Here is a 25,778-nt window from a genome sequence, read left to right as displayed (position 1 = left end):
GTGACCAGCAAGTGCAAAGGCCATGGGGCAGAGGTCTGCCGGATGGCTTCAGGAACACTGTGAAGGTCGGTGTGGCTGGAGGGGAGTGGGGGTGGGGTGGGGAAGTGCACTGGAAGAAACACCTGAAGCCAAGCCACAGGCCCGGAAGCCCCTTTTTCCTCTCTTTTACCTCTGTTCTGGCCCTGGCCCGCATCCTGGAGCAGGGCTGGGCTCCTTGGGGCAGCAAAGGGCTTGGCCTGGGAATCCCTTCTGCACCCCTACCATGTGCTGGGGACTCTGCAGAGCACTGGACTTGCGTTAGGTCTCCTCAATTCTGGTCCCTTTTGGAGGATGAGAAAACAGGCCTGAGGGCCAGAATGTACACCTGCCTGAGCTCACGAAGGGCTGTTCCCAGGAGCTGAGAAGGGCATGGGTTGGACCTGGTCTCTACCCTTTCACCCGGTCTCAGTTTCCCACCCATAAAATGGGTGAGTGATCATGAGTCTCTACCCTCTCTTGACTCCCACCCTTTCAGAGTAACATTTACAGGGGCGCCTGGAGGGCTCAGTCGGTTAAGCATCCGACTTCAGCTCAGGTCATGATCTCACAGTTCATGGGTTCCAGCCCCGCGTTGGGCTCTGTGCTGACAGCTTGGAGCCTGGAGCCTGCTTCAGATTCTGTGCCTCCCTCTCTCTGCCCTTCCCCCACTCGTGCTCTGTCTCTGTGTCTCTCTCAAAAATAAGGAAACATTAAAAAACAAATTAAAGTGACATTTATAACAGACCCTTTTAGCCTCCTGAAGTGAATTCGCAGGTAATATCACCAGCCTACACACAGAATTTTATTTTATTTTATTTTTTTAATTTTAAAAAAAAATTTTTTTTTCAACGTTTATTTATTTTGGGGACAGAGAGAGACAGCGCATGAACGGGGGAGGGGCAGAGAGAGAGGGAGACACAGAATTGGAAACAGGCTCCAGGCTCTGAGCCATCAGCCCAGAGCCCGACGCGGGGCTCAAACTCACGGAACGCGAGATCGTGACCTGGCTGAAGTCGGACGCTTAACCGACTGCGCCACCCAGGCGCCCCCACACAGAATTTTAAAAAATCAACACAAATCTCCAGCTATATTATAAAAGAGCAAGAAAGAAAAGGAACTTACAAAATGATGCACATTTCAGTGTGTAAATGCTGGCCCATGTCCCCCAGAAGGAGGGTGGGCAGGGGTGTGCCCAGGCGCGGACTCCTGGACTGTCACAGCCCCTAAATGCAACCTGACTCCCCCCAGTCCCCGCTGACAGGGGCCCGGATTTCCCAGGCGGGGCAACGTTCTTGGTGGGTTTCCAAACAAAGCAGGACCCAGTTCCTCTGGCTATGGCGCGGCTGCATTCCCGGCAACCCCGTGCCTGTTCACACTGGGCAAAAAGTCCTGCGTGCTCTTAAGCGAAATGGAGCGAAGCCCGGGCTGGGAGAACCGTAACAGGCCTCACCCCCCCTGGAATGCCGCAGGCGTGGGGAGGGCCCACGCCTCAGGACTGCCACACCCTAGTCCCCAACCGCCACGTGACAGGATTCCCGGATACCTGTCCCGCCGACCAGCCGACACCACCCTATGGAGCTCCGAAATGCCTCCGGGGAGGGCCACCCGCTGACAGCTGATCTCAATTCTTTACCTTACTGAACTGGCTTAAAAAATAACCCCTCGGTCACTGTTTTACATCGCCCTTAAGGCGTGTCGGGGCCTTAACTCCCGCGGTCCCCTGGCCCCTCCCTCGTTCCTCTGCACCTGCCCAGCAGGGGACCCTGGGACCCTCCCTTCCTCTACCTGGTCCCCCTCCCCGCAATTCCTGGAAGGAGGAAGGAAGGGAGAGGCTAGAGGTCCCGCTCTGGAGCTAAGAAAGGGAAGGCCAGCCAGCACCCCACCGCGGCTGCGCTGATGGGACTTGGATTCCCTTCCTCGGTCTGGTGCCCAGCCCTCCAGCTTTATCAGCCCTTGCCCGCAGAGCTTCTGATGCCAGTCTGAATGGTGGCGTGTTCTGTCGACAGTAACTCCGCTGGCATCACCGGACTGAGAAATTAGTAACTCCGCACAGTACGTGCTCTTGGCTGTTCTAAAGATGTTGCATGTATTATTATTTTTTTTTTCTACTGATCAAGCAACAAACATATTGGACACTCACCTCGTGCCGGGCTTAGCGCTGGGTCCTGGGGCGGCCTCTTCTATAGCAAAGGCAATTCCGTGTGTCCAAGATTTTCAGTCTATCACGCAACCCCCGCAACGACCTGCTATTTGCCCCATTTTATAGATCAAGTAAACCGCAGCATAACGAGGAGAAGCAATTTGCTGGTGAAAGCCATACCGCCAAGAAGCGCGGCTCGAGGGGACCCAAGGGGTCCTCCAGCTGTCACCCCGTGAGCTGCAACGCGAGCGCCTACTGTATGCAGCCGGTAGCCGCAGGCATCTTTCGCTCTAACCCACAAGTAGGCAGCTGTCCTTATTCTAGGGTTCCAGGGGCAAGAAACTGGCTACGGTCGCCAAGCGGAAGGCAGTCCGTGAATCACTAAATCGAAAAACCGGGCCAGCTTAGCAAGACAAAAAAAAACCGGGGATAATAAATGCCAAGTGCGGGGCTGATAGGCACAGAAAGACCTTTCTACAGTCCGAGCTGTTAATTCGCAAAAAACTACCTACTCTTTTAAAACTGACATTTAACCAGAAGACACCGGTCTGTTTTTTCAGTGATTAGAAGGGGGACGGGCAGATCGCGACTCCCAGGCATCCCGCAAAGTAGGCGGGTCACCTTAGGGGCAACCTTTACCCGCTCAAAAATTCGTCTCACATTAGCAGTGAGGATTCGGGCGTCACCCCGAATCGTTATTTTCCTTACTCATAAGTTTAAGGCATAAAGAGGGAAGCGTGTTACTCCCAGGGTAATAAATTCCATTCTCATTTGCCCTACGGTGAGTATCAGAGTCGAGCATTGAACTAAGAGCCCGATTCCTTTGCAGTTCGTCTCATTCACTAGTTAAGTTTTTATGTCGCTTTCCATTTTATTTCTTCGTCTGAGGAGAACAGGGAGCCGTAGGCCCCCCGACCGCCGTATGCAGATAAGCAGCTGGCGTCGCAAAGGCTCACGGGGAGCTCTCCGCCCCTTCCGGTTTTTGCCCTGTTGGAGTTGTCGCGAGAGTTCGTCGGCCGAACGCCGGAAGCAGCTAGTTGCTCCTGAGCGGCCGAAGGGGCGGGCTCGAGGGCTGGAGTGTAAGCGGCTCGCGGCTCGCTCGGCGGTGCAAGATGGCGGACATCTCCCTGGACGAGCTCATCCGGAAGCGCGGAGCTGCGACGAAGGGGCGGTGAGCAGCCTTTTCTCCCTTCGGTGCTCAGGGCCCGCGGCCTAGCGGGGTTCGGGGCGGGGGAGGGAGCGGCCCGGGAGCGACGCGGAGCGCCGTCTGCGCCCGCCCCCTGCCGCAGCCGCGCTGCTCATTGGCTAGGCCCCGCCGCCGCTGCGGGCCCGGCCGCTCGACCGTCCACTGGCTGGAGGCGCCGTCGCCCTGGCGGGCCAGGGGAGCCGCTGGCCGCGGCGGGGCCGGGGCGCCCGGTTCGTGGGAGCGGCCCCGGGGGTTAGGGTGGGGGTCGCGCTGGGGCAGGTCGCGCTGGGGGAGGGGCCGTCCCCGACGGAAGGGTCTGGGGGGGGGTCTCCGCGCACGGCCCCCTCCCGTGGGAAGACCTGCACGTGGGCCCCGCCGCTCCACGATATCTGCTCGGCCTTAGAGTTAGGACGACTGAAGTGTAGCGGGGAAGTGAGTTGCTCGGACTCCTCCGATCTGTTACCGCCACCGCCGAAGCCGAGTCTCAAACCCAGAGCTTCACTTCCAAATCTTGCGTGCGCTTCCCGGCCCCGCTGCCTCTAACACTCGCCTCCGAGGTGCGGCGTTTCAAGTTCTGCAAGCGCTTTCAAGTATCTCTAGTCCCATTTGCTCCTTTCGCAACCGTACCGGCCAGGTACTGATATTTTCCCCATTTTGCAGATGAAGAGCTTGAGGCCGGGAGAGGTTATAGAGAGACTTGCCCGAGGCCACGAAGAGCTGAGAATCGAGGCTGAGTGCCCTTTAGCAGCTGGCTGAGTTGACCTCAGGCCTGGGCAAAAAAAAAACAGGTGGAACTGGCTGGAGGTTAGAGCTTCTCGATGCTTGTAACTCCCAGTTGTCAGAGTAGACTGTTCTGGATCTGAGTGAGGAGACGATCTGCAGTGATGTGCCCCAAACTTCCTCTGGACCCTTAAGTATTGTTAGTCCTTTCCAGCCTTTATGGGCTCCAGTTCAGCTGTATGAAGAAGTAAGTGGGAACGTGGCCAACAGTTCTCCAGCACTAATTCAGGTGTCTTCCTAAATTGGCTGTAAAAAACTGGCTGTAGATATTGTTTTCTCCCGTGTCATTCACCCAACAGATGTTTATTAATATCCCCCTGGTGCCTGTGGCTAGAAAATAGATCCTTGCTGTTGCTAACTGAAAGGGAGATTCCCCCCCAGCCCCCCACCCCCACCCACATATCCACTACACCTGCTGCCTCCTCTGCAGGACTCAGCAGCCAGCACTCCACCTGGCTACTCCTTTGCAACAGGCGCACAGGAAGTATTCATTTGCGCAGCTGTTCCCTCCTAGGTCTTCCCCTCCAATAACTGGTGTGGAATTGGTGCTGGGTCCTCTGGCCACTTGTGAATCCATCTGGGTTTCATAGATTTGCTGGACAGTTGCTGAATGGACCAGCTTCCCAGGACACGCGCATATGCCATCAGCTCCCCCACGGCCCTGACTGCGGGCGGTCTGTACTGTCTGTTGGGTCTGTACTTTTTTTTTTTTTTTTAGCGTGGAGGTGCACAGAGTCTCATGTTGGGCACTGGGTGGGGGATCCGTGGGATGAACACCTGTCTGCGAGCAGGCAGGCCCGGTGCCCTTCTGGGCCCATTGTTGGGTTCTGTGGCTCCCTGGCGAGATGACTTCTGAGCTGGGCAGCTCCCTCGTTTGTAAGACTGGTTCCTGGCAGGTGGCTGAGAAGATTAGATAGAATACAAAAATGTATATATTTTTTTTTTAATTTTTTTTTTCAACGTTTATTTATTTTTGGGACAGAGAGAGACAGAGCATGAATGGGGAAGGGGCAGAGAGAGAGGGAGACACAGAATCGGAAACAGGCTCCGGGCTCTGAGCCATCAGCCCAGAGCCCGACGCGGGGCTCAAACTCACGGACCGCGAGATTGTGACCTGGCTGAAGTCGGACTCTTAACCGACTGCGCCACCCAGGCGCCCCCAAAAATGTATATTTTAAAGTTTGTACCAGGTAGTGAGTGTTCAGCAAATGTTGGCAATTATTGTGGATCTTTCCTTAAAGGAGTAGATGCCCAAACCCCTCCCCCCCCTCCATGAGGGGTGGGGGTGGGGGGTCGGTAGGTAACCCTGGAGTCAAACTGTGAAGTTTGAGTTCCCTTCTGTCACTGTCCACGTGAGCTTGTGCAAGTTACTTAACCATTCCTTACCTCTCTTATTTATAAAATGTGGATAATTCTTTTCTTGGGTGACTGTCAGGACTAAGTGAATTAATCTGTCTACAGTACTTTCAGAGTATTTGATGGTTCTAAGTGTTTGATACATGTTAGTTATGGTCATCATTATGGAAGGCTTTTAAGTAAAGAAGCAACATCCAATTTTGTGCCACGATACGTGAGATAGTATTACTTTGCTATCATGTGAAGATTGGAGGGGGGACCGTGCAGACAGAGACTAGTATGCATGCTGTGTTTGGATTAAACCTGGTGGAAACTTCATTTTTATTTTACTTGCAAAGCCAACAGAAGCTACAGCCAGGGTGTCCCTGTCAAGAACTGAAAGGTCTGAGCTTATTTCAGTGAACAAATGTCATTTCCGACAGTAACTGTATCCTGTCCTACATGCTTGCTGGAAGAACTGTCCGCTTCCTGGGACTGTGGAATGATGGTGCATGGAGGTCCCAGGAAGAACTTTGTGCTTGATGGTTTATGTGGAACCTGTGACTGTCCCCGAAAACTTTCTTCTTCTTAGTGGAAATAGCAAACGAACCGGTGGAGATGTAAATCACCTCTTTCCCCACAGGTCATGGAATGTATTCATTCTTTAGAGCAGTCTTTCTGTTTTGTGTTCATCACACCTTGTGAGCCAAGAAAGGGGTCATTCTTGTTACTACCTGCCCCCCCCCCCCATTAATCAAAAGATTTCCATGATTAATGTGAAAATAGAGAAAGGGAGAGAATGATACTTCACTCAGCCATGGCGGGGCGCTGTCCTTCCCCCTGCACAGAACTCCCTGGGGACTTCCGTTGCTCAAGGCCCACGGATGAGTCTCCCCAGGAGGGCACTGGGCACCAGCTGCAGTGCCGGCCCGTTCTCGTCGTTTTTTTCCTTAAGATCTGAGCATACTGCTGGTCACGTTAGCAAAGTCGCCCGCTCTGAGTTTAGCTCGCAGATGACAGCTGTCCGTCCACTGCCGCCTCCTGGTTAGGGAAGGTTCATCTAAGGTGGCAGGCAGCCTTAGTGGGAAGGTTGGACCTTGAGTATGCTGGAGTTGAGCAGCTCTGGGCCAGATGCCCTGTCTGGGGAGTCCTGGGAGCCACGGGGAAGGAGGTTGGTCTGCTTTTCAGGCCAGGGCTCTCTGTTCCTGGTACTTGGGGTTTGTTTCCTTGTTGAAATAAGATAAAGGAATTGTAGACCTGAAGCAAAGAGGAGGAAAGTTAGTCGTTATGTAACTTGGAGGGGAAGAACTGTGATTTAAAACAAAACATCTGCACAAAAGAGTCTCTTGGAGGGTAAGGGGATGGTATCTTGTTTCTTTGTGTCCGTGAAGCCCCTAATTCAGAACTGACTCTCGTGTAACAGAACTAAAATGTGTTTCCTCCACATAAAGATGACCTCGACACACATGAACCCTGACCCAGAGATGCCCGTGGATTAAAATCCACTTTATAATAACAACCCAGGGCCCCACTAATGGGCCCGGATCCTTGGACTAGACATCTGTCCAGAGCCGGCTCGGGTCAGGGTGTGGGGGAGAGCACCCGGGTTCCAGTGAGGTCCGGGGCAGGCGCTGAGATTCCGGGGTGGGGGCATTGGCTCTCACCCACAGCGCTCTCCCCAGGACCCCGTGGGGCTCCGGAGCCAGGGCAGAGCCGGGTGGGGCAGTTCAGAGTCCAGAGACTTGCTCAAAACCTCCCCCGCCCCTTCCCAACAAGTGCTGAGGCCAGAACGTGTTTCGGGGACCTCGGGGCGAGTCTGCAGTGAGGCTGCAGGCGGAAGCCGGGCCAGACCAGAGGCTCCGCTGAGGGGCTGGGCTTTGTTAGGGAGCCCTCGGGCGGTTCTTGGAACCGGAGGGTAACACCGCGGACTCTGTGTTTTGGAGACCCGGACCTAGCGGGAGTGTTTATTTGAAAAATTCCTGATGACTAATGCCTGCCTTGTACCCAGCGCTGCTGCCCGCCGGGATGAATGGCTGTCCTTTCATGCAGGAGGAGGGGCGGCGATTATAAAAAGCCTGCACACTGAAGCCCCTAAAGCTGCTGGGAAAGGAGCTGAAAGGACTGGGGATTGAGTGCGGGGGACTGCGGGGAAGCGGCCCACTCGCGCTCCCACATCCACAGCTACATGCCCTCCCTCCCCGATGGGCCTTTTGTGCTGGTCACGGAGATAGAAAGACCGGCCCGAGGCATCTCGGTGGCCTTTCCTGCCAGACAGGCAATGTGGCACGCGGGGCCAGAGTGAGCACGCCGTGCCACGCTCGGTGTGTGTGTGTGCTCACCCCCTGGTCACTAGGGAGTGTGCTGTGGTCCTGGACGGGTCTGGGGGCCTAAGATCTTCCTTAGCCTGGGACAGCACTCCCCCTTCTTCAACTCCTCGGTCTCTGGTCTTTATCCTTGACCCATGCTTCATTTATTGGTGCTTTAAGTAGATGCAGTGAAGACCAGCCTTCACCAGGACATCCTCTGTGAAATGTGGATAATAACCTAATCCTCACAGTTGTGAGCGTGAAAGGAGAATATACGGGGGTGGGGCAGCTGTAGGGTCCCTGACACCACTTGGCGGGAGCTCACAACTGGAAAGCTCTTTGAGCCTTTTTTTTATTCCCCTGGTGCGGGCTGACCCAGGTGAGGAGATGGCAGGGTTTACAGAGGCTCTTAGTGCTGCAGGAGGTGCGGGCTTGGGAACAGGTCCTTGTGATTCAGCGCCGGCAACTTGGGCTTGACCTCCGCCAAGGAGGGAAGCTTCCGGCCAGCCGGGAGGCGGTAAGGGAGAGGCGAGGAGGGAGAGCTCAGGAGGGCAGGAACCGGGGAACCCACCGGAGCTGCGAGGGCAAAGAGGCTGCAGGCTACGGTGGGCTGTCTGTGTGACCTTTGACACCCTCTGCTCTTCCCAAACGCCCGGGGGGCCGCGTCTAAGTCTTCTCGCTGCCCCACAGGTGTGTCTGGCGGCTCGTGGTGTCCCCACAGGCGTGAGCCTTCCTCTCCTAGAGCGGGAGTGCTCCTCACCATGCTCTCTGTGGTGACTTGATTCCCCAGCCCGAAGCCTGTGGCTTCAGAGAGGTCCCCTGTGTGATAAGCAGACAGTTTTATCTGGAGTGCTTTCCACTGACACTGGTTTCTCCTGGATCTGGGCAGTAAAGGTTGATCAAAATCCTTTTCCCCATTTTATGAGTAGGCCTTCAGTCGTAGCTCCTGGTCTGCACGGACAGCCTGTTGCTTTTCTTTGATGGGTGTAGGGAGATGTAGGGAGCTGAAGGCATTAAAAACCAAACAAAAACAGTGGGCTCACCTCACCAGCTAGTTGGGCCTGCGGGTAGGGCTTTATTAGGAAGCGTGTGTTGTTCCCTCCATAAACACCAGGGGCCCCTCCAGTAGCTGTGGGTTTCGGTGCCGCCAGAAAGCCCAGCTCCACTATTGCCGAGACCTCGCTGACCATGAAACTGAGGGCAGGCCACTCCAGGGGGGTGGGGGGTGCTGTCTGTTCCTCTCTCCCTCGTCGTGCTTGCTGGCCTCCCTAAACACCCCAGCCCTTTGGCTTTGCCTTTTTTTTTTTTTTTTTTTTTAAGCCCCTGCCTCTACAGGAGAAAACGGGACAGGGACGGACAAGCAGCCCCGCCCCCACCTCAAACCTAATCGGATCAGTTCTGTAAATGATCCTTTCCCTCTCTCTTCCACCCAGTTCCTGTATAGACCCACTGGAAAGTATTTAAATCCTAAAATAATTTGCTGTTTTCCAAAGAAAATTGGTCCGCGCATCACGGTCTCGGGCAGTGTTCTGGCATGCTGGGGGCAGCAGGTGTGTCTCCTCCAGTCTAAGGATAACTGGGTGAAAGTCCGGGCTTGCCTTGGCTGGTTCTTTGGGTACGCTCCTGCTGTGAGCACGGGAGCTGCGGGACAGTCCCCAGGCGGCTGCGGAGGCCCGCGGGAGTACTAGGAGGCCTCCTGGGAGGCCTGGACACAGATGTGGGAGGCCATACGGGAACTTGTTTGTTCAGCAGAATTTTGCCTTCTGACCCCAGGTCTGAGATTCTGAACACTGCCGTCTAATCCAGGACCACCTATGGAGTCAAAAGTGCAGATGCCCAGGCCTTCACCCAGATTTTGGATTTAGGAGCTGTGAGGACGGAGTCTAGACAGCTATGTTTTTAAGCAGCTCCACCAGAGTTTCTAACTTAGCTCAGCCAGGTTTCAGCACCGCCTGTAAAGCACCGGGCCCTGAAACAGAATGAGCCCCGATCTCCCCTCCCAGTCCAGTGGGGAAGAGAAAACAAGCAGATGGAGTTGGAGGCACAGAGGAGGGCTGTCCCGGAACAAGCAGAGAAGGAGGGTTTCCCTCAGAGGAGATGTTGCCTTGGGAGCCAGAGTCCCAGGCAGGGCACCCGCCGCGAGGGTGGGGGCAGTGGTGGTGGCGGCAGCGGCTGGAGTAGACCGGCCTCGTGGTGTGGTGGGCAGGGGGGGTGAGGGAGAAGCTTGCGGACCCCAGGAAGGACTTCCAGGATTGTACTTGGAAGAGCCTTCTCTTTACTCACGAGCCACTGAAGGGCCAACAGAGGAACCCCGCAAGCAAATGAGGCCTGTGTAATGGAGTTTGGTTCATTTCCGATTTTAACAGTTTCTGGATTTGACGACATTGTTGTTGAAGAGTGTGATAAACACGTACTTGGTTTTATCCCTGGTTCCTGGCCCACAGTTCCTAAAACCCTGAGTTATAAGGGTGGTAGGACCATCTTTTGTTCTAATGAGGTAGCTTTTGCTGGGTCCCTGGCTAGCTTCAGAATGGGGGCTGGTCACCAGGAAGACCTAGGCATGGTTCATTGGAACTTGCAGTCCTCCCCGCCCCCCGCCCTCCAGGGAGACGGAGGCTGTCCTCAATGGCCAGCCATTCAACCTTGCTTATATAATGGAACCTCTATAAAAACCCCCGTACGGTGGAATTTGGGGAGCTTCTGGGTTGGTGAACACGTGTATGTGCTGGGAGGGTGGTGCACCCCAAGAGGGCATGGGAACTCCACACCCCTTCCATTTGGCTGTTTCTGAGTTGTATCCTTCATAACAAACTAATGGTAGCGCGTAAACTGTTTCTGCTGCATTCTGTGAGCCACTCTAGCAACTTACCGAACTTGAGGAGCGGGCGTGGGTCCCCTCAGTTTTAGTCTGTCAGAAGGATGGGAAGCCCGGGACTTGGGAGTGGCATCTGAAGTGAGGGCCGTCTTGGGGGACTGAGCCCATAACCTGTGGGGTCTGCGCAGACTCTGGGTATGTTGTGTCAGAGTTGAATCATAGGACACCCGGTGATGTCTGGAAGGTTTGAGAAGGGTTGATGTCAGGAGAACACCCACACTTTTGGTGTCAGAAGTGTTGTGAGTGGAAACAATTCAGACAGAGTGGCTGTTTTTCTTTTCTACCTGTTAGTGGGTGGCTCCTGCTCCCAGCCCAGTGGGGATCTCGTGCTGGCCCTGGAGACCTGGACCACCGAAGGCAGGCTGGTGTCTTCTGTTTATCATTGAATCTCTCCAAGCCTGTTTGACCCACCCCACGGGGTGCTGAGAGGGCTGACTGAGAGCAAGCCTGTGAAGAACTTTGGAAACTGAAGTTGTTCTTCCCCTGTGTGGGGTTACAATATTTGGGGGATATGCCTTTTTTTGGGACCAGCATCATTTGGAGGTTATTGTTCCTAATGACGTCTCAGACCACCTGGTCTAGGGAGGAAACCAGTGTGTTACCTGGTGATCGAAACCGCCAGGCCCCTCTTCCGAATTTTATTTGCAATGCAAAGTTAAAAGTCATGAACCAGAGGGGCGCCTGGGTGGCGCAGTCGGTTAAGCGTCCGACTTCAGCCAGGTCACGATCTCGCGGTCCGTGAGTTCGAGCCCCACGTCGGGCTCTGGGCTGATGGCTCAGAGCCTGGAGCCTGCTTCTGATTCTGTGTCTCCCTCTCTCTCTGCCCCTCCCCCGTTCATGCTCTGTCTCTCTCTGTCTCAAAAATAAATAAAAACGTTAAAAAAAAAAAAAAAAAAAGTCATGAACCAGAAAAGCAGTTTCAACATAAGCCTGTTTGCTCAGCGAGCAGACTTCTGATTTCTCCAGAAACTCCCTCTCTTCCCAGTAGCACGATGGCTCTACCTCCATGGGCCGCTCTCGACACCCAGATCCACTTAATGTGCAATTTGTACTTGCAGTCTCAATGCCAGACCAGGAATTGGAGGTGTTCGATCTCGTGTTGGGACCCAACAGAGCCTTCTCAGCCAGCCAGCACGCACAGCCACCTTCCAGCAGAGGTTTGATGCCCGGCAGAAGATCGGCCTGTCGGACGCCCGGCTCAAGCTGGGGGTCAAGGATGCCCGGGAAAAGCTTCTGCAGAAAGATGCTCGGTTCCGGATCAAAGGGAAAGTGCAGGATGCCAGAGAGATGCTGAACTCCCGCAAGCAGCAGAGCGCGGTGCCCCAGAAGCCCCGCCAGGTGGCCGATGCCCGGGAGAAGATCAGCTTGAAGCGGAACTCCCCAGCCGCCTTCATGAGCCCACCCATTGGGACAGTGACCCCTGCCCTGAAGCTCACCAAAACCATCCAGGTAGGCGTGGCTCTCCTGGGAAGGCGGGAACAGGCGGTGGGGGCCAGGAGTGTTTGGGCAAAATGACAGCTCTCCCAAGTGTTTGGATAGTAACCCTGTGAGGGAGGCGGGGTTTTCAGCGAGTGTCCCGGAGAGGAAAGGGGGCTGCGGCAGAAGTAAGTGACGTTCTCAAGAGAGCTGGCGATGGAGGGAAGAGCCGGGAGACGACGGACGCCGTGGAGCACGCGCTGTGTGGCAGGCACTTACTTATTTCTCCTGCAACTCTGGGATCATTACCCCAGTTGTTTGTTTTGTTTTGTTTTGTTTTTAATTTATTTTTGAAAGAGAGAGGGCGTGAGCTGGGGAGGGGCAGAGAGAAAGGGAGACACAGAAGGCAAAGCGGGCTCCAGGCTCTGAGCTGTCGGCACAGAGCCCGACGCGGGGCTTGAACTCACAAGCCGTGAGATCATGACCCGGCCTGAAGTCAGACGCTCAACCGACTGAGCCACCCAGGCGCCCCATTACCCCAGTTTTAGAGAGAAGACTCGAGGTCTCAATTGTGAATTATGGTGCCCAGGACTAGCACAACCGGTGAATGGGAGGACCGGGTAGGAGCCTGGTCACACCCGACTCCTTGTCCCGTGCCCTGGCCGCTAGCACAGCTGCCCAGGGGGGCGAAAACAATGTCCTTCAACCTTCGCAGCAACCTTGGTTGACAGGAGTGGCGGCTGCGGATGTATCGAGCCGGGCTCGTCGAGCAGGATGACGAGGCTCTCTGTCACTCCTGCTTTGGACATGAGGCACTCTAGGGCTTTTTACCACAGACCCAAACTGAGCGCTACCATACTTCACGTTCAGTGATTCCTGACGCATGGAGGACACGTGTGGACCCCAGGGGATGAATTCTGGTCTCTGGGTTTTCTAGGTTCCACAGCAGAAGGCCATGGCACCCCTTCACACCCATCCTGCTGGAATGAGGATCAATGTTGTCAATAACCACCCGGCCAAGCAGGTGAGAGAGTGTCTGTACACGCGTGAGTGTATGTGCACACGTGTGTGTTTTGATGGACTCTTCTGAGTGGATGAACGGAGGCCTGGCCAAGGTTCCCAGTGTGAAGAATTGGAGAAATTACATTCAGCTTCTTGCAGTTTATGACTTTTAAAAAGAAACTTCTCATGGGGGTGGGGGGGTGAGTATTTAAGGGGCAGAGAGGCAGATTGAAAGTCTTCTCTTTTTTATTATAAAAGTAGTATGTGCGGGGGGCGTCCGGGTGGCTCAGTTGGTGAAGCGTCTGACTTCAACTCGGGTCATGGTCTCACGGTTCGTGGGTTTGGGCCCCGCGTTGGGCTGTGCGCTGACGGCTCAGAGCCTGGAGCCTGCTTCGGATTCTGTGTCTGTCTGTCTGTCTGTCTCTCTCTCTCTGCCCCTCCCCAGCTTGTACTCTGTCTCTTTATCTCTCTCAAAAATAAACATTAAAAATAGTAGTATGTGCTTAATACAGAACACTGCAAGATAGAGAAAGATTAAAAAGGAAAAAAAAAGTCCCTCTTGGTCCTGCTCTCCAAAGCCAGCTGCTGTTGAAATTCTGCCCTGGTTCCTTTTGTTTTAAGTGTCATTATTGTTCAGTTAATGCATAGCTGTAGTTGTGGTTATATTATTATTCGATTTTCTGTCATTCTGTTTGCACTTTATAACTCAAGCACTTCTCTGATTCACATTTACTGTGAACGTTTTTAATAACTGCATAGTCCTTTGAGTTGATGTTCCAGTTTACTTAAGCCATTTTCCTGTAATTTTCACTGTTAGAAATCCTTCTGTGAACATGGTTGTGGCTGGAGCTCTTTCTAGGGGTTGGATTTATTTCTGTAGGCCAGACTGCCTGGGATGGACTTTCTAAGCCAAGATCGTAAACAAACATCGCAAGTGTTTCTAGGTGTTGCCCACTTGTGGAGAGGAAACTCTAATGTACCTGGAGGTTGCAGCACTTTCGTGGGGTCCTTGTGGGTGAGGAGCCAGCCTATCAGGATTTGAACCCTGGCCTCCCGGGCCAGTCTCCCCAGGCACCTCCCAACACACACACCCGCTTTTCCATCCATCATTCACCTCCATGTCTTGCTGTCCTTGTTCCAAAGGTCTGTCGAGAGCCTGCAGGCCACGTTAGCTGTTCTTTCTTTCTTTTCAGAATGTATACGACCTGGAGGACGATGATGATGCTGTAGCTCCCATTCCCAGTAAACAGATGAAATTTGCAGCCTCCAGCAGCTTTCTCCACCACGTGGTAAGGCATTTTATGTTTTTCCTGCACTCGCCATGCATAGCATTTCGGGTGGGTGGGAGACGTGGGCGAGTGTATGGCCTTTCAGTTCCGAAATCTTTCTTCCTTTGGGTCCTAAGGTTTTCAGAACTGGAACTGATCCAGTGGCTGGTTTCATAAGTGCTGAGACCAGAGTGGCCGGTGATCGTGTTCAAGGGCCCGCAGCTAGTGAAGTGTGGGGCTACAGCCTCCAGTTGCTGCTGGAGGCACTTCGGGGGAAATGTGAGGTCACACGGGAGGGAATCCCGTTTTCTTTCCTCTGTGGCAGAATGTTCTGTGTGTTCTCCTTCCCTCCAATTCCATTTTTGAAACTGGACTCCCTCAGTCGGTGTGAGCAAGAATAAACGACCTTGCCTGTGCTCTCCACCACGTGTAGCTCGCTTGCAGGGCAAGACTGGGTGCTGGTCAGATGCCACGCAGAGAAGCAGAGAGAGCAGTATCTGGAATGGCAGGGAGGCCGGCGTCAGCGGGTATAGCCAGTTACGGGGAGGGCGGCCAGGGGCCACCCGAGCCAAGGGCCTTTGTTTGGCCTGCAGAGACCCAGAGACTCCGTATTGTCACTGCGTTGAAATGTGTGGACCAGTTTCCTGGTTGCCACTGAAGTTCTTAAAGTGACACGTGAAGCTGAAGGTTGCCGATTTGTTACAGGCACTGGGCCTTTGCACTGGTTGCATTGCTGAGGTCTGCTGCCGGGGGGGTGTCGGCTGGCTCGGTTCGTGGCTCACCCTGATTGAAAAAATGCAGGGTTTGCGTGAACCAATTTAAGACTCCCCTTCCCGCCCACCCGGTGAGGTGGGTACTACTGTCGTTCCTGTTTTACAGATGAGGAATCAGGCACAGAGAGGTTAAATACAGTCAGTATCACCCAGCTTATAAATAGTGGATCTGAGATTCCAGCTCAAGCAGTCTGGCTCCCAGGCCCTGCGTATAACCCCTACACTCACTGCACTGGCTCTCAAGACTCAGCAGCTTGAGAAATGTGGAGTCGAGCATGAGGAGTGGACACGTCATTTGATTCAGAGAAGCTGGTGAATCAGCCCTGCCGCTTCTGCCTCCGACGTCTTTTTCCTCAGACGCGCTAACACCCGGGAGTTGACTGGCTTATATATCCAAGGGACCACATCCCCCATCAGGGGCAGCAGGGGAGGGAGGGAACTGCGTCTGCTGGTCTGCACCTACCAACTCTGGCAGCCTGTCCCTGACGGTCTGGGAGCTGATCGGGTTAGGGCTCTGCATGGTGCCTCTGTGTGGTCGAAACGGGGACCAAAAGTTTCGGGAGTCTGGGCCTTCTTAAGAGTGGGTTCCTGTGCCTAGCCAGCGCAGAACTGATAATCAGCCCATTGTGTGAGAAGCAGGTCTGGGAATGAACTTGACCCCAAACTTGGCCTATGGCTTCAGATCAGGCCTGCATGGAAGTTTCTCACCAAGGACTTCTGCACTAGAGAGTGGCTTCTGTGAGCACAAACTGTGTTTCTCCCCTCCCGCCCATTCCTTGGGGGAAGTCCCTGGCAACCTTTTTTGGCTCCAGACCTCTAAGGGAGTTGCAGAGCCGGGAGGGCTCGGGGGTGGCGGTCGTGAGCCCCTTAGGGCTTTTCTCTCCCCTTCTTCTCTAGCCCCTCAGATTCCTGTCTGCCTCTTGTTTAGGCCGGACTGAGCAGTTCCAAGTTCTCCGTGTCCAAGGCCCTCCCTCTCACCAAAGTGGTTCAGAATGATGCATACACAGCTCCTGCCCTCCCCTCCTCTGTTCGAACAAAAGCCTTGACCAACATGTCTCGGACGCTAGTGAACAAGGAGGAGCCTCCCAAAGAACTGCCGCCTGCTGAGGTGAGGTGAAGGTGAAGGAGAGAAAGCGAGCATACCAGTGGAGAGTCAGGCCGTGCTGGGTGGGCAGTGTGTTGTGCGTGCCGTGTCGCGTCCTCATGGCACCTCCGTGAGGTAGGCAGACGTGGCCACCTCCATTTCACAAGCGAGCAAACTGAGACCCGGTGGCCCCTGCCCTTCGGTTGCTTCCAGGCGAGTGGGGTGGACAGAGGTGGTGCAGACGGAGCAATTTTGTCTGGCGGTAGAATGGAGGTCTGTCCAGAGGAGAGCTGCTGGGAGCACTGAGGACAGAGCATTGGTCCCCTGGGCAAGCAGGGAAGGCTTCAAGCAGAAGGTCCACCTGAGCCGGGTGGGTCTTGAAACATGAGTGGCATTCCATGGAGAGGCTCAGAGGCCTGAAAGTGTCTGGCATATCGGGGAGGTGATGAGAGGTTCTGGCCCTTAGCATGGGGTGGTGGGGCCTGATCGTGACGGGCCCTCTAGGGGGGTTTCCTCTGGGCCTTCCTGGCCGCTGGCCCAGAGCACATGCTGCTGTTGAGTGCATAGCTGTTGTGTGACTTCTGGTAACTGTCTTGTCTGGCAGCCTGTCCTCAGCCCCTTGGAAGGCACCAAGATGACAGTGAACAATCTGCACCCTCGAGTCACTGAGGAGGACATCGTGGTGAGTACTGTATCCTGCCAGAATCTTACATCTCAAGTCGCTTCTGTGTCAGGGGCCCCCAAGACCACCGCCAGGTTTGCTGGTTCTTTAGGAGGGCTCACGGGACCCCGTGTGGAGTCACGTCAGGCCCAGGGTTTATTACAGGATCCAAAGCAAGATCAGCAAAGGGAAAAAGGCTCGTGGGGCAAAGGCCGGGGGTCCAGGTGCAAATTCTGGATTCTTCTCCCGTGGAGTCAGGATGCACTCTCTTTCCCAGCAGCGAGTTGTGACGCGTGAAACCAGGGAAGCTCATTGCAGATTCAGTGCCAGGGTTTTTATCAGGAACTAGTTACGTAGGCACCCTCTGCCAGTGCGTACCAGCATTCCAAGATGCCCCGGAGGAAAGCAGGTGTTCAGCATAAACCACATCGTTCGCACAGTTTAGGCTCAGTGAACCACTCTTATCGATTAGGGTGGTGGGCGTCCCAAATTCCAAGTTCCCAAACACCAGCCAGGACGCAGCCTTGGAAGCCGGTCTTTGAGAAGATAGCAGTCGGACCGGCTGTGTCAACTCTGTTCTTCACAGCTTCTAAATCAGGGCCAGGGCACCGTGCTGGATGGGTCTCGAATGAGATCCTCTTGTTCCGTGGCGTAAAGTCCGGTGGTTCCTATCTTCCTGTGAGCCTTTGGAACTTCTGCCTCCTCCAGGGGTTTCACGATGATTCCAAAGTAAAAGGAATGGGATGGGTTGGTGTTGCTTGGTGGTTGGCTTTTCTAGATTGCCCTGGTCTGTCCTGTCCCACCTTTAGTTCATGGACAGAACCTAAACCTGGGAAGCAGGCGGCCGGGTCCAGCTGGCACTGCTTGTCTGCCTTGTTTTCATTCGGGCGCCAAAAAAGCCCACCATTAGTTTAAAAGTCCAGGTCCCCTTGGGGCGCCTGGGTGGCGCAGTCGGTTAAGCGTCCGACTTCAGCCAGGTCACGATCTCGCGGTCCGTGAGTTCGAGCCCCGCGTCGGGCTCTGGGCTGATGGCTCGGAGCCTGGAGCCTGTTTCCGATTCTGTGTCTCCCTCTCTCTCTGCCCCTCCCCCGTTCGTGCTCTGTCTCTCTCTGTCCCAAAAATAAATAAAAAACATTGAAAAAAAAAAAAAAAAAAGTCCAGGTCCCGTTTTAGCTGTGAACTGTCAGATCACGGAATGAACGCACCAAATTCAGTCACAGCCCATAGTGGCCGCCTCGCTTGACAGTGGTTTCGGTTGTGAAACGTGACTGCTGTGGGATGGCTTTGAGAAGGAAGCAGGCTCACCAGTGAATGGTACGCACGGTGGAGGTTGTAGCCTACTTTGCCTAATACTTCACGAATTAATAAGGGATTAAAACATTTTTTTTCCTGATTACAGAAGTAGTAATAGCTACCATTTATCGAATACTTGTTTTTGTTTTTCTTAAATTTATTAGAGAGAGAAAGATAGGCACACACACGCGGGGGAAGGCCGGTGGGGGGGGGTGGGGGGGTGGGGGGGAGGGGTGGGAATCCAGAGCAGGCGCCGCGTTGTCAGCACAGAGCCTGACACGGGGCTCCATCCCAGGACCATGAGATCGTGACTTGAGCTGAAATCAAGAGCCAGACGCCTAACCGACAGAGCCACCCAGGCGCCCCTATTGAGCACTTACTAGGTGGCAGGTACTTTGTATGCAGGGTCGTGGAAACTGACTGCCTGTGCTCACCACCACGCAGAGTAACCGCTGGTAGTAGCCACCCTCCCGTCTTTACCGACACAGGTAATGTGTGGAGAACAGCAGTAATGAAGTTGGGATCACACTCAGTATTCAGTTCCACATTTTGGTTTTGGAATTTAACATTTTCCACTTTATCATTAAAAACAAATCATTCCTTGGGGCACCTGGGTGGCTCAGTCAGTTAAGCGTCCGACTTCGGCTCAGGTCACGATCTCATGGTTCGTGGGTTCGAGCCCCGCATCGGGCTCTGGGCTGACAGCTCGGAGCCTGGAGCCTGCTTCGAATTCTGTGTCTTCCTCTCTCTGTGCCCCTCCCCCATTCACACTCTGCCTCCCTCTGTCTCAAAAATAAACAAACATTTTTTAAAAAATTTTTTAAATAAAATAAACCAAATCATTCTGTGACTTTTTTGTAAGCCTTTTTGTCCTCGTAACAACCTTGTGAAGGGAGTTACTAGTGTAGAAACGGCATGGGTGGGAGTCGGCCTCCGTGGGCCATTTCCATGTTCCCTCTCTGGCCTCACCTCCTGCTCTGCAAGACACGATGAGGCGTCAGAGGACATGGTGCTGGCAGTGACACGTGTACAAAGCACTGCCCTGAAAAATGACTTCACTTGGGCTTTCAGCAGCCCTGGGAAGTAGGTGAGACCTTCCTTCCCCCCCCCCCCCCCGTCCCCCCCCCCCCCAGAAGAGAAAACTCATTGTCAGAGAACTAACTTGCACATTCCCAGGTGACATAGCAACCACTACCTGTGATGAGCCTACATGTTCCTTTCCATGACAGAGCTCTCAGAGAAATTCTCTGTTGAGAAGTGGATGCCGAAGCAGGACTTTGGGATGCCCTGCTGGGGGCGGAGGGACTCCAAGGCTTATAAGCCCAGACCCATTTCTTGCTGCCAGCTAAGCTTGTCCCCTCATCTGGTCCCACAGCGAGAGGCACCTAAAATGGCACCTCCCTGAAATCCTGGGCATTGGGCATATTCAACTGGAGTGTAGCCACCAGTCTACCCAGAGCCCCCTGGAGTGTGTGAATGGCAGGCAGGCAGTATAATGGCCCCACATTCTCCTATGATGATGCTAACCCCTCTTGTTCTTTGCAGGAGCTTTTCTGTGTGTGTGGAGCCCTCAAAAGGGCTCGGCTGGTCCATCCTGGGGTAGCAGAGGTGGTCTTCGTGAAGAAGGATGATGCCATTACGGCATATAAGAAGTATAACAACAGGTGTTTGGATGGTGAGTCCGGGAGAAAGCAGCCACCTTACCATCCTGCTGCTCGTTACTGTCAAGCAGCAGGCCATCAGAGTAGGCCTTCCTCTGAGATGGGGGGCGGGGAGGGGCTCCTGGTTCGTTCCTCCCTCTGGGATCTCCTCTGCACCAAGAACATAGGGACGTGCAGCACCCTGGGCTGCCTGTTTTACAGGTTTTCATCCAGCTCTAGTACATAACTCTAGCAAGCAGAGAAATACCATTTCTCCACGGATAGTTCTCTTAAGAGGTCTTGCCGGGGAAGCCAAGAGTCCTAGCCTCCTCCTTCCAGATGTTGGTCTGATTACTGCTAGGAAACGGTTCCTAAAAGGCCTGAAGCCTTGTCTAACTGTTAGCACCTGGGTGAGCTCCGCTTCTAGGGAGTAAGCTACTGATTTTACTGAATTCAGAGTCACATTGTTTATCTCGGGTTAGCCTGTAGAGAGAAACTCTGTCTGCCATGCCACTTTTCTCCATTGTTCTGTTCTTTCTGTGTTTATTGAATAATTTGTGTATTTATTGCGTACATCGATGCAGAGACTAATAGACAGCTGGTGGGGTTTTGACTTGCGTTTCCCTGATGGTGAATGATGTTGAGTGTCTTTTCATGTGCATATCCACCATTTGTATCTTAGAGAAATGTGTATTTGGGCTGTTTGCATACTTGTTGAGTTTAAAAGAATTTTTTTTTAACGTTTGTTTCTTTTTTTTGAGAGGGTGGGGATAGAGGGGTAGAGAGAGACAATCCCAAGCAGGCTCTGCGCTGTCAACAACGGAGCCCAGTGCGGAGCTTGATCTCGTGAGCCGTGAGATCACGACCTGAACTGAAATCAGGAGTCAGATGCTTAACCAACTGCGCCACCCAGGCACCCCTAAAAGAATTCTTTATATATTCTTAATATGTCTCTTATCAGATAAGTGATTTGCCAATAGTTTCTCCCATTCTGTAGGTTGTCTTTTCACTCTTGTATTCAATGTATGCATTTACAGGTGTATGTTTTCCTCTAAGCAGTGCCTTAGCCACATCCCATATATTTTTGTATATTGTGTCTTTATTTTCATTCACCTTTGAGTATTTTCTGAATTCCCTTGTGATTTCTTCTTTGACCTGTTGGTTATTTAGAACTGTTTTGTTTAATTTTCATATATTTGTGAATTAGCCAAATTTCCTTCTGTTCCATAAGTGTTCAAGGAGAATATGTGCTTTGCTGCTGGTAGATGTCTCTTAGGTCTAGGTGACTTATAATCTTCTGTTTCCTTTTTGGTCTTCTGCCTGGTTGTTGTATCTATTAATGAAAGTGAAGTATTGAAATCTTCAGCTATATTGTTCACTTATTTAAATTCTGCTGGTTTTGCTTTGTGTATTTGAAGGTCTGTTGTTAGTTGCATTTATGTTTATAATGGTTTTCTTCCTGGTGAACTGACCTTTTATCATTACAAAATGTTCCTATTTGTCTCTAGATAACATTTTTTGTTCTAAAGTCTGTTTTGTCTTATATTAGAATAGCCACTTCAGCTTCCTAGGGTTGCTATTTGGGTAATATGTTTATTTCCATCCTTTTACTTTCAGCCTTTTTGTATCTTTGAATCTAAGGTGTGTCTCCTATAGATGGCATATTGTTGAATTTTTTTTTTTTTTTAAATCCGGTCTGACCGTCCCTGCCTTTTGATTGGATTAATTAATCCATTCACATTTAATGTGGCTTTTTTTTTTTTTTTTTTTTTTTTTACATTATATGAATATTTTCTAGTGTGGTATTTTAGTTCCTTTAAAATTTTTTTCACCATATTTTTTGAGTCACTATCTTACTGCTCAAGGGTTTATAGTGTTTGTTGTAACTTATCAGAGTCTATTTCAGATAAATACCGAATTCTAGTGAGATATAAAAATGTTACTCCTACTTGGCTGTCTTCCTTCTTCCCCCCTTTCTTGTGCTGTTACTGCAGTGCTAGTCACATAGCGTGCAAAGTAGCAGCGCAGTACTTGTCCCAGTTAATCCTTCATAGACGAAGTAGAAGTGTGTATATTCACTTTTGAATTTTTTTCACTTAGTTTTGTCACGTAAACATTTTCCTTTACTGCTTCACAAAGAAGTTTAGACTGCGTCACAGAGTTCAGTGTCTCCCTTCCTTTCGGTTCTCATCTTCTGCTAGAAGCAAGGAATGTTGGCCACTTTGCATTTTGGTGCTGTCATTGCTGAGGTTTCATAGCCCTCAGCCGGGGATCCCCAAAGCCTGGCCGCTCCATCCCTGGTCACGGTCACGGTCACGGAGCCAGAGCTGCCAGTGGTGGGTGCAGAGGTCACAGCCCTTGGCCTTTTGTCCTAGGCCGAAATCTCATGGCAGAGCTTTCTCTTTTTTGCTCTTTTTCAGGACAACCAATGAAGTGCAACCTTCACATGAATGGGAACGTTATCACCTCAGACCAGCCCATTCTGCTGTAAGTTCCAAAGGCAGTGGTGCTGGGGACAGAGTGGAGCTTATCTCCTTGTTTTACTCTGTGTGATTGTCTCTTCTCCTCGGGGTAACTTGCCTGCAGAGCCGCTTTCCTCTGTTCCGTTTCCTCCGCTCTGCTGGCAGGTGGTCAGTTGGAGTGCTGAATTTTGTACAGAGTGAGACGTCTTGTCATTTCCGCAGGGGTTGACCCCACGAGCTAGCGTTAAGACCTTGTCCTCAGCTTTATAATTTAGAGATACCTCAGAAGGAAGTGGAGAGCAGGCCACTTGTGTCCTTTGTACAGCTGTGTGCACCACCCAGGTGATTGGAAAACTCCCACCTCCTTGTCATTGACCCTGATGGAGACGGTACCCGGTGCCAGCCCTGTTTTTTTTTTTTTTACACCTGCACATACATGTCTGGCCCAGGACTGAAGATTTTTCAGAGCCTGAGATGCATAAAATGTAGCCTGGCAGGACATCTTTTATAGATGAGGAGACAAAAACCTCAGGAGGATAGTAGACCTGCCAAGGTCGGTGGGGCAGGCAGACGGACGTTGAAATTTAGAAGGACCAGGATTTGAACCTTAGATGTTGAATTGTGTGATTTGGACAAGTTTTTAAAGCTGTGTTCCAGGAATAAGTTGTATTCTGAAAAATGAGGGTTTTAATGACCTAATAAGTTTGGGAACCATTACGCTAAACGGAGTGAATTCAGTTTCTGTACTTCAAGACTTCTCCAAATCCATACTAAGCTGACGTGTGTGACCACCCCTCAAGGACATACGGAGTGTTTCCTAAACCTAAAACCCCTGATCACAACAGGCTACCGAATGTAATGAGATCGAGGGGTGTGGAGAGCGTTACGTTCAGCGCCCAGCTTTCGTAACCTGCTTGGTAAATGGTGGGTTCCCTCCCCATCCGAGGGGGAACTGACAAGGATTTTGACTCTTCTCTGCTCTCCACAGACGGCTGAGTGACAGCCCCTCAGTGAAAAAGGAGAGTGAGTTGCCTCGCAGGGTGAATTCTACTGCCTCCTCCAACCCTCCTGCCGAAGTGGACCCTGACACCATCCTGAAAGCGCTCTTCAAGTCCTCAGGGGCCTCTGTGACTACACAGCCCACAGAATTCAAAATCAAACTCTGAGCAGGGGAGTGAGGCAGCCAGAAGCAGGGGCAGAGGAGGGTGGCTCTGTTTCCTAAAGCGAAGCTTGTGACCAATGGGCCGTCGGACTGGAGGCCCCTGAGCGTGGGAAGGGTCGCCAGGGGTAGAGAGCTTCCTCGCTGGACGGAACCCACCTTTCTGTGTTGTGTTCTACCCTGTGCTCCTCTGTGCGTTAATGTTTCCTGTAGTCTGTCTCTTCTCCCTCCACCTCATCACCAGGGTAGGCTTGTGTGGCTCAGAGCGTCTCTACCCCTAATTTGAGCCCCTAATTTGAACTGATTCCTTGTCTGAAAATGATACCCTAAATTCTCTGGGTGGCTTTCGTGTGGCCCCATGGAGTGCAGGGAAGGGCCTCTTTGAAGGACACTTCTTTTCTCTAGGAGGCGAGGAGTTGCCTCCCCTTTCTTGTTTTTAAACTTTCAAGCGGAGTGAGGAAGGGCGCCCCTGTCATCCTAGCGGAAGCCAGGTCCGCTCCGGAGCTGGGCCGCTCACCTGCCTGGTCACTGCAGGCGGCCTGGGTGCTCTCACTGCGACTGGCTCTAGACCCGTGCGGTTGGGAGGGGCCACGCGGCAAGGGCGGCGGGGGGTGCTGCTGCGCCACTAGGAAGAGCCTTCCCGGCCCTTGGCTTCGAGGGCCTGTGCCATCTCAGGTGACTTGGTAATTTCTCGAGTTCACGGTTCCCATTCTTTGGGTTATGCCTAGTGCCCCGCCCCAGCTCTCAGCCTTCTCAGTATCGTTGCAGGCAGGGGCTGGCCACCTTCCCAGTGCTCACCTGGCACGGCACTCTTCATACCTTGGGTGCAAGGCTTGGGTGCAAACGCCAGCTCTCCACTAGTTGGGTTTGTCTTTGTTTTTTTATATAAAGGTCTGGCTATTATTGTTCTGTGACGCTGAGGGTCTGGGGGATTATTTGAATGGGAGTAGTGTCTTGCTCCTGGCTTTTTCTGGCCTCAGATGCCTACAGGACAGTGGGGATGCTGAGAGAGGCACAGATCCAGCCACCACCAAGGGGCACTGTTCCCATTGTTGGGAGTGACCCATCCAATCGTGACCAGAGGGGTCTTTTCCTGCCTTGGCAGTGAAGGGCACAGGAGTGGTGGGTGGCCTTGGTGGCAGGGGGGTGGGGGGTGGGGGGGGTGTTGAGAGAGCAGAGCAGCCCTTCCAGGCAAGCTGGTAGGTTGTTCCCTCAGCGTGGTTCCAGGCAGTTGGGGCAAAACCGTAGCCCCCAGGGGCAGCCCCTGAATACCAGGACAGCATGGCTCCAGGGGCATTCTCCTCTCCGCTGCTGCTTTGTTGGGACCTCGAGGGAATCCAGGCTGGCAGAGCTGGAGCGAGCTGGGCAGCAGGGCTCTGGAGCGCTACAGAATCCGTAGCGAGTGCTGTGAAAGGCACAAGTCTAGGAAGTAAAGGGGACCTGAGACACTAAAGAGTCTTTCATGGCCTGCTTGGGGCCAGCCCAGTGAAGAAGAATCTGGAAACTCATGTTTTCAGAGTTCTGTCGGTAAGCGGGAAGGACTCAGGCTGTGAACACTGTGCAGCCCTCCAGCTCTGAGGTTCCTTGGGCCTTAGGAGTCCAAGGAATGTACCTGACGGTGCCCCAGCTTCCAGTTCTCTAAAGGATGCTGCTTTTGCTCCTTTCTTCCCTTCTCCCCACTTGGCACCGGTGCAAACTTCGTTCTCCTCAGCAGCTGGAAGACATTCCTCCTACACTTTCCCCTTCTTGATCCATGAGAGCACCCACAAGGCAGTAGGACCTGGTTTTTCAGGTACTGGGGACAGTCGGATCACTCCTTGGACTCTGCTTCAAGTAGGGATGGTAAATCGCCTGCCTGCATATGGCTTCACCCTCCCCCCCCCCCCACCGCCCCTGCCAGTCCCTCCCGGGCCAGGTGCTCCGGTGATCACAGAGTTCACGGAGCCCGGCTGCAGCCTCTTGGCCATCTGGGCCCTGTCCTCCGGACGGCCGTGTGGTCCTTTGCAGGGTGGAGCCTGTTGGCCTCCCGTGCTTCGTAGGGTGTCGTCATGGGAAATGGAAGAGAAGGTGATGGGCCAATCCTTGTGTCCCTCCACCTCCCACCCCTCCACATTCCTCACGTGTATCTCTTGTTCAGAAGGAGAGGAAGAGACATTAAGGGATAGAGGAGACTGTATGTTACTTACCCATTTCTGAATAAATATTTGTTATTCCTACCTTTGAGCTGTCCTTTCTTAAAAGATTATGAGTGGCCTTGTGGGACTTGGCTCTAGAAAACAGGAATCGGCCTCTGCTTTACTCCTCACCAGCTATGACCTTGCGCAGCTCCTCACAGGACTTGCCGAACCCCAGTTTCCTCAGCCTGGGACGTGAGCATGAG

The 25,778-nt window shown here is 52.9% G+C and overlaps 1 protein-coding gene and 1 non-coding gene across 3 annotated transcripts; one reads left to right on the top strand and one right to left on the bottom strand.

Moving 5' to 3' along the window:
- Window positions 1-2,733: 2,733 nt before the first annotated feature.
- Window positions 2,734-2,883, bottom strand: LOC125171348 (U12 minor spliceosomal RNA). Its single transcript, XR_007154275.1, has one exon. It is a non-coding gene; the product is annotated as a U12 minor spliceosomal RNA (small nuclear RNA).
- Window positions 2,884-3,171: 288 nt separating this feature from the next.
- On the top strand, window positions 3,172-25,614 carry POLDIP3 (DNA polymerase delta interacting protein 3). 2 transcript variants are annotated; one of them, XM_047865771.1, is made up of 9 exons: window positions 3,172-3,329; window positions 11,699-12,089; window positions 12,994-13,080; window positions 14,252-14,347; window positions 16,028-16,207; window positions 16,788-16,865; window positions 19,683-19,812; window positions 22,198-22,264; window positions 23,228-25,614. In XM_047865771.1, the coding sequence occupies exons 1-9, from the start codon at window positions 3,271-3,273 to the stop codon at window positions 23,403-23,405; spliced, it is 1,266 nt and encodes a 421-aa protein (XP_047721727.1). In that variant the 5' UTR covers window positions 3,172-3,270; the 3' UTR covers window positions 23,406-25,614. The 2 variants fall into 2 exon arrangements, with proteins under 2 accessions (XP_047721727.1, XP_047721728.1); XM_047865772.1 differs by lacking the exon at window positions 12,994-13,080.
- The last annotated feature ends 164 nt before the right edge of the window (window positions 25,615-25,778 follow it).

This window comes from Prionailurus viverrinus, chromosome B4, assembly GCF_022837055.1.
Source record: "Prionailurus viverrinus isolate Anna chromosome B4, UM_Priviv_1.0, whole genome shotgun sequence".
Lineage (NCBI taxonomy): Eukaryota > Metazoa > Chordata > Mammalia > Carnivora > Felidae > Prionailurus > Prionailurus viverrinus.
This window is presented reverse-complemented; position numbering and strand designations above follow the sequence as displayed.

What these genes read in the sequence shown, in the direction of transcription:
- POLDIP3 (XM_047865771.1), top strand. Translation starts at nt 3,271, where the DNA reads ATGGCGGACATCTCCCTGGACGAGCTCATCCGGAAGCGCGGAGCTGCG. An exon ending in TCACTGAGGAGGACATCGTG is followed by an intron (nt 16,866 to 19,682) that starts GTGAGTACTGTA and finishes TGTTCTTTGCAG; the next exon opens with GAGCTTTTCTGTGTGTGTGG. An exon ending in TCAGACCAGCCCATTCTGCT is followed by an intron (nt 22,265 to 23,227) that starts GTAAGTTCCAAA and finishes TGCTCTCCACAG; the next exon opens with ACGGCTGAGTGACAGCCCCT.